Source organism: Benincasa hispida, chromosome 11 (genome assembly GCF_027475165.1).
Source record: "Benincasa hispida cultivar pf3 chromosome 11, pf3_genome.v1.1, whole genome shotgun sequence".
Lineage (NCBI taxonomy): Eukaryota > Viridiplantae > Streptophyta > Magnoliopsida > Cucurbitales > Cucurbitaceae > Benincasa > Benincasa hispida.
This window is the reverse complement of record NC_143488.1, coordinates 19073989-19081369: the sequence shown is the minus strand read 5'-3', so window position 1 is coordinate 19081369 and position 7381 is coordinate 19073989. Positions and strand designations below refer to the sequence as shown.

The 7381-nt window shown below is 35.3% G+C and overlaps 1 protein-coding gene across 1 annotated transcript; it reads left to right on the top strand.

The window, feature by feature from the left end:
* The first annotated feature begins 897 nt into the window (after positions 1-897).
* Positions 898-4598, top strand: LOC120091875 (COBRA-like protein 10). Its single transcript, XM_090306915.1, is given in 3 exon segments — positions 898-1194; positions 1197-1818; positions 3169-4598. Coding segments are annotated over 3 exon segments (2349 nt in total).
* Positions 4599-7381: the final 2783 nt, after the last annotated feature.

The following is a 7381-nucleotide window of genomic DNA, read 5'->3' as shown; positions in this document are numbered from 1 at the left end:
GTAAAGAACTTCACTAATGAAGGGTAAAATAATTACAATGAAGTACTTATCTGTTAGACATCCTCTACACTGATTCTCAAACAACTAACTCCTAATGAAGAGTTTAAGCTTCCCTTAAACTTGAGAAACTCTCTCTTGTTGCACTAGCACTTTTTTTTGTTATTTGATTGGAACACACTTCAAATAAGCTCACTTCGGTCCGCCCTAAGTGTGAGATCCCTTCACTATAATCAAACTTAGACTTCTCTAAGTATGTACCAAAACATCATGTTCTTAATTGAGGTAGAAGCAAGAAAGAACTCCTCATCCGAATACCAATGGCAAGCGACAACAACCTCTTAAATAGGTTCACACACTAATATTGAAGATAATCCCTCACACTTACAAAACGCTCATTAAACAAAAGAGTTAACCCTAAAAGACAACAAGGTTACAAATATATACGAGCAGCAAAATGAAACAACTCTGTAAAGGTAGAGAATATTTGCTGAGACAAAGTCGAAAGTCGCTTTTGGAAGTCTGTTACAATATAATTATAAAAATTAGTCAACTCATTGGTTGTAACAAAATTTAAATTAATAACGTGAAAATTTGTGATTGATCGAAATTTTTTGGTTGAGGTAATTAATTTAACTATTAATTAGATTAATAGTTTAAATTATGTTAGACCTATTATTTAGAATTCGAAATTTCAAAGATTATTAGATATTAAAAAAAAAGTGAGGATGTATATTACACATACAATTGAAAGTTTAAAAGGTTATATAAAAGGATAATATAAATTAATAAATAAATTATGGAAGTAGTGCTTATGAGTTATGAAGAAAGTAGTTGTATAAAATGTTTGAGAGAAAGAAGATAACCAAGCAAAAGTCGGTTTCTCCGGGAGAGCCGAAAATGGCGGTAAAACCAGAGGCAGAAAATAAGCCTGACTCTGTCTCCTTCTTCTTCTTCCTCCTCCTCCTCTGTTTTATAACAATCTTCCCCTTTTCTCATTTCCGGTTTTCCCCAAAGCCCCACCCACTTCCCCCCCCTCCTCCGCCGCGTCCTCGCGCGGCGCCGCTTCCTTCACCTCCTTTCTTCAACTCCCCAAACTCACAATCCAAGAAACAAACCCATTTCACTCTCTTCAATTCTCACAAAAATATATATATATATATAATATATCAATACCCATTTCTAATTTCTCTCTGTTTTTCATCCTTAATAATTACGGCATGCAATTTCCAATGCGAGATTGGATCTCTGTTTCCCTCTGTATTTCCCTTCTTGTTTTTTCCAATTTTTCTCTCTATTTCGCACAAGACTATATAATCGGCGGCGGTGGCGGCGGCGGTGACGACGACGACGACGCGAAGCCAGCGGCGCCACCGCCGGAGCAGAATGACTGCAATGGGATATTTTTGTCTTATACTTTCATTTCGCGTGAGAAGGAGCTGCCACGGCTGAAGAACGCGACGGCTCAGTCATGGGCGTTCAAGTCGGAGGCGGTGATTCTGAATGCGGGATCGACGGAGCTGAAAGCGTGGAAGATGTTTATCGGATTTCATCACCGGGAGATCCTGGTGTCGGCGGCCGGCGCGGTGGTGATGGATGGGTCGGATTTTCCTGTGGACGTTCGGAACGGGACTACATTGGCTGGGGACCCGATGACGGATCTGAAAACATCGATTGAAACCGCCGGAGATATTAATCAGATTCAGGCGACGGTGCAGCTGACCGGAACCCAGTTCGGAATCAAGCCGCCGGGTGTTCCGATGCCAAGGACCATTCGTCTTGTTAACGATGGATTTAAGTGCCCTGCGCCTCGCCGCCGTGGTATCGTTATTCAACTTTCAAACTCACTCTTGTCTCCTTAAATCTAAAATTATACATTTATTCTCTTTCACATCCTTCAGAAAAAACAAAATATTAAAAATTTAACATATTTGGACATATATATAGATCATTTTAATTAAATGTATGGGGTTGAAATGAGTAGGTCAAATTTTCAATCTACTAGTTCACATATGTTAATGAAGTTCTAGTTAGTTATGAGCTACTTTGAGACGCCATGTCGATTATTATAGTCGGTTAGACTATTTTAGTCCAGATTATAAGAAGAGAGGATGGTTATAAAATAGTAAATATAGTAGACAATGGAGTTTTCAAATAGTTTTGTTGTATTTGAGTGTATGTTATAATCTATAAAACACAGACACAAATACGATTACACGATACGGATACGTCTAAGGATGTGTCATTTTTTTATATATTTTTTAATATATATGTTGAAGATACATTTTCTTTTTCTTTAAAAAAATCTAGGATATAGATAAATTTAGCATACAAGTTAATAACAATAGCACAAAATAGAATACAAACATTGAAATACAATACAAAAAAAAAAAGCAACATCTAAGATGTTGAGTACAATAGTTAATAAAATGCAATAGAAAAGTTACTCATATTGCAAAGAAAAGAAGATGAAGATTAGAGGGAGAAGTATGAAGATAAACGAAGAACTTATTATTAAAGATATCCAAATGGTTTATATTTTGGTGGATTTTGTGGGGACTCAAATGTGAAGATGAAGATTAGATAATTTTAGTCTAGGGTTTGGTCCGTTATTTTTTATTATTATTATTATTTTTATTTTTATTATTTTTTGCTTTTAGTTTTGGACTCGAGTAGTGAGTTTTTTAAATAGGTTGCCTAATTTTAGATTGGGAAAGATTAGATGAGTTATCTGTCTTTTTACGCATAGAAATAGATACGTCAAATCGCGTGTCAGATACGTATCCAAGAAGTATCTGAAAGAATCAGTATCCGATACGTGTCTGATACTGATTCTTTGCCTCACATGAATATCCGTGCTTCATAGGTTATAATAATTTGGGTTTCAAACATTGAGTGAGCTTCACTTCATACGAGACAAGTTAGAGGCCCAAACGCCTCCTTGGATTTCAAGTTCAGTATTTGTACTTTAAGTTTGTGTCAAATAGGTTTTTGCACTTTAAAATGTGTCTAATAAATTTCTAAACTTTCAATTTTGTGTCCACTCTTCCACTCCTCTAAAAAGATAAAAGTAAAGTTGGATATAACTTGTAAGAAGGAATTCGATATTACATTCTATTTTCTTTTGTATCGTAACAATTTAGTTGTTGGTTTGGTTGATATGATATGTAGGTAAGAGAACAATGCATGTATGCTGCAAAAAGGATCCAAAGTTCAAGGTGAAAGCAGCAAAGAAAACCAGATTTTTCCCTCGCCAAAAAGGGGATCTCTCAATCACTTATGATGTAATGCAAGCTTATGGAAATAACTATCTTGCTCAAGTCACAATTGACAACAACAATCCTCTTGGCCGTCTTGATCACTGGAACTTAACTTGGGAATGGATGAGAGGAGAGTTCATTCAAAGCATGAGAGGAGCTTATACTCATACAAGAGATTTATCTCAATGCATTTATGGTCCTGCAGGCCAATACTATCAAGATTTCGACTTCTCTCAAGTCATGAGTTGCGATAAGAAGCCCATAATGGCAGACCTTCCAGCCGACCGAAAGGACGATGATAAGATCGGGAAGTTGCCGTATTGTTGTAGGAATGGAAGTTTATTGCCAACATTGATGGATGAGAGTAAAGCAAGGTCTATTTTTCAACTACAAGTCTTTAAGCTTCCACCTGATATGAACCGAACGGCTCTTACTCCGCCACAGAAATGGAAGATCTCGGGCATTCTCAACCCGAAATACGTTTGTGCAGCTCCAATTCGAGTTGAACCGACAGAGTTTCCAGACCCGAGTGGACTTCAGTCAAGGAGTACCTCAATTGCGAGTTGGCAAATTGTGTGTAACATTACAAGGCCAAAGGTGAAGCAATCAAAATGCTGTGTTTCATTTTCAGCTTATTATAATGACTCGGTTATTCCTTGCAATACTTGTGCTTGTGGGTGTGAGAACACTAATACTGATACTTGCAATCCAAATGCACGTCCAATGCTGCTCCCTCCAGAAGCACTTTTGGTTCCATTTGAAAACAGGACAGCAAAAGCAAGAGCTTGGGCTAAAATTAAGCACTTCCCAAATCCAAAGAAAATGCCTTGTCCTGATAATTGTGGAGTTAGTCTCAATTGGCATATTAACTCTGATTATACCAATGGATGGACTGCAAGATTAACACTCTTCAATTGGGAAGATTATCCATTTGAGGATTGGTTTACTGCTGTTCAATTGAACAAGGCCGGTCGCGGTTATGAAAACGTTTATTCCTTCAACGGAACCCGGCTTCCGCACATCAAAAATACAATCTTCCTCCAAGGTTTGCCTGGTTTAACATACTTGATGGGAGAGGTCAATGGGACCAATCCTAACACTGATCCAAGAGTTCCAGGGAAGCAACAATCTGTCATTTCTTTCACCAAGAAAGGCCTGCACGACATCGACATCCTAGGAGGCGACGGTTTCCCAATCAAAGTCTTTTTCAATGGCGAAGAATGTGCGCTTCCAAAGGAAATTCCCACGGCAAGTTCAGCCCATCGGTCTCGCCACGCTTTCATGCCACTCATCTTCATCTTAGCTCTTACTTTCGCGTTTATAACCGATCGCTTCCATTGATCCGACGAGTCATCCTTACACAATCTATTTCAGCCTGGTAGGCCTAAATGATCATGGAAGACAGTTTTGAATACTTGGATTTTACTTGAAACTTGACCAATTTTTTCCAGCCTGATATTTTCTGTTTTACATCTTGTGTTAGCAGGAAGGAGATTTATGCTTTAAAAAAAACAAAAAAACAAAAAAAACAAAAAAAAAAAAAAAAAAAAAAAAAAACTTGAGCTGATGATCATGATGATGATGAATCCAGCAATCTGTTACTATCAAAAAGGGGTCCTTATCAATTGGAAGGACATATTATGATAAAACTCTGTACTCTGTAGTAATTATTGGTTCTGTGTTATAATATGCAAATGAAAATGGGGATTTTCAGGGTTTTTTTTTTCCTTTTTCTACTCAATATGATATTTTTTATCCCTTAGGATTGAGCTGATGATCATGATGATGATGAATCCAGCAATCTGTTACTATCAAAAAGGGGTCCTTATCAATTGGAAGGACATATTATGATAAAACTCTGTACTCTGTAGTAATTATTGGTTCTGTGTTATAATATGCAAATGAAAATGGGGATTTTCAGGGTTTTTTTTCCCTTTTTCTACTCAATATGATATTTTTTATCCCTTAGGATTAGGGTAAAATAAATATTCAGTGTTTGATGAAAGTTCAACAATGAATATTAATCATTAGTTGCAACTGGACACAGTTCTTTTTGTATTAATTTTTTCTTTATGATCTATATGTGAGACTTGACATGATTCAGATAGTAATATTTAGTGTTACAATCTTTTTCTAAGTTTCAATGAGTTATTATGTGGAAATTAAAGTTCAATTTTAGATTTCATTTTTTATTGATAATTTTGGGATTTTGTGTGAACATGTGGTTACTATGAACTACATATATAAAATTTATTTCTTTTTCTGTTTCAAATGGACTTAGTGATAATTATTAGGATGCCTACAATCTTGGACACAAAAAGAGAAGCAAATTAAAGTTTGAAATAATCTTAGTTTAATTCATCTTCATTTGTCAAACAAAGTTCTAGGAGTTTTCTTTTTTCTTTTGAAAGAGAAAATTGATGTTGTTTTAAATGGTTAAGGTTAAAGCACTTAATTATGGTTGATGAAAAACTCTAATTACAAAATTAGATTAGAAGGGGAAAATATATATTTTCTTACCATAGGGGAAAGAACATCTTTAAATGAACCCAAAAAGCGTCATGAAAAGTAAAAATGCGTCGGCAAAAGTTATCATGATAAAATATTTTAGTCCAAACATGGTACCGTCAAGAAAATCCTAAGTTATTGATTAGTTTTCACATACTAATTTTGACTTTGATTGTTAGAGAAGTTTAGTTTAATTGAGCAATTATCATGAATAGCATTAATCTTGGAGTTCGTGTTTATCCCCATGTTTTTTGTGGCGTTAGGTAGGAAAAAGGAATCCAGCAGAATTTCAAGGGTGTTTGTTTCACGGATTGGGATTGGATGAATTAGGCATTTAAGTCTAACTCTGGTTTGGAACATGGATTTGGCTTTCTAAATCTTTTTTCCAGAATAGTGTTTACTTTTCAAATCCATGGATTATCCCCTCATTTTTTTTTTCTAATTTAATATAGGTAGTACGTCGGCCAACCTTCGGACACCACCTTCAATGACCACTGCGGCCAACTCTGGTCACCTCCTTCTCATGATTGTCGCTGGTCAACTCCGGCTACCACCCGCCGGTGACCCCTGCGGCCAACTTCGGCACCACCTTCGACGACCATGACTAACCAACTCCGATCGCCGGCCACTGGCCAACTCCAATCATCACCTCCTACAACCGTCATTGGCCAACTCCGGCTGCCACCTCGGCGACCGCCACCGGCCAACTCTGGCCACCACCTTGGTGACCGTCGTCGGCCAACCTCCAATCACCACTGGCCAAATCTGACCACCATTGATCAACCTTTGGCAACCTGTCTTCCCCCACATTGGCAACCCCCCTTCTCCCACACTGACAAAATTCCGGCCACCAACTCTGTTGGCCACCTCCGACGACCGCCACCAACTAACCTTTAAAAACGTTAATAAAAATACTCTTAGTATATAACAAACTAGACAAATTTATATATAAAAACACTTTTAAGAAAAAATTGCAATATATGTATGTTTTTTTACTTTAATGAGTTTTTATCTAAAGTGTTTGATTAAACATGAATTTTCTAAAGATATTTTTTATCTAAGTCATTCCAAACACGCCGATAGACAGAAATTGTATAGTTATATTTATTTAGGTTATATGTATAGAACTATATATGTTTGAAAGCTCTATTAATTTAATAACATTTTTTTTTTGGTCAATTTAACTAGCTCGAAGATGTAGAATCATTTTCTAAACGTAAAGATTTAAAATATTTAAAACAATTTAGAGACCAAATAAAAACTAAAACTAAAACTTAAAATTTATGATTTTTTTATTCCTCAAATGTAATTTGATAAGAAAAACAAAAATATAGTTCTTCAATCATTTAATTTAATATTAAAATACTAGTTTATTTCAATTTTAAGTCAGCATATAATGGTAAAAGATTTATTTCAATTTTAAGTCAGCATATTATGGTAAAAAAAAATGATCATTTTCAAATTAATTAAATTGATAAAAGTCTACAAATTTTATTTCAAAGTTTAGTAAGATTAAAATATCAAATTGTTAAAACAATAGATTAACTAAAATTATAATTTTAATCAAAATCTCTATTTCAAAATTTTTTTAAAAAAAATATTTTCTAAATTTTTTA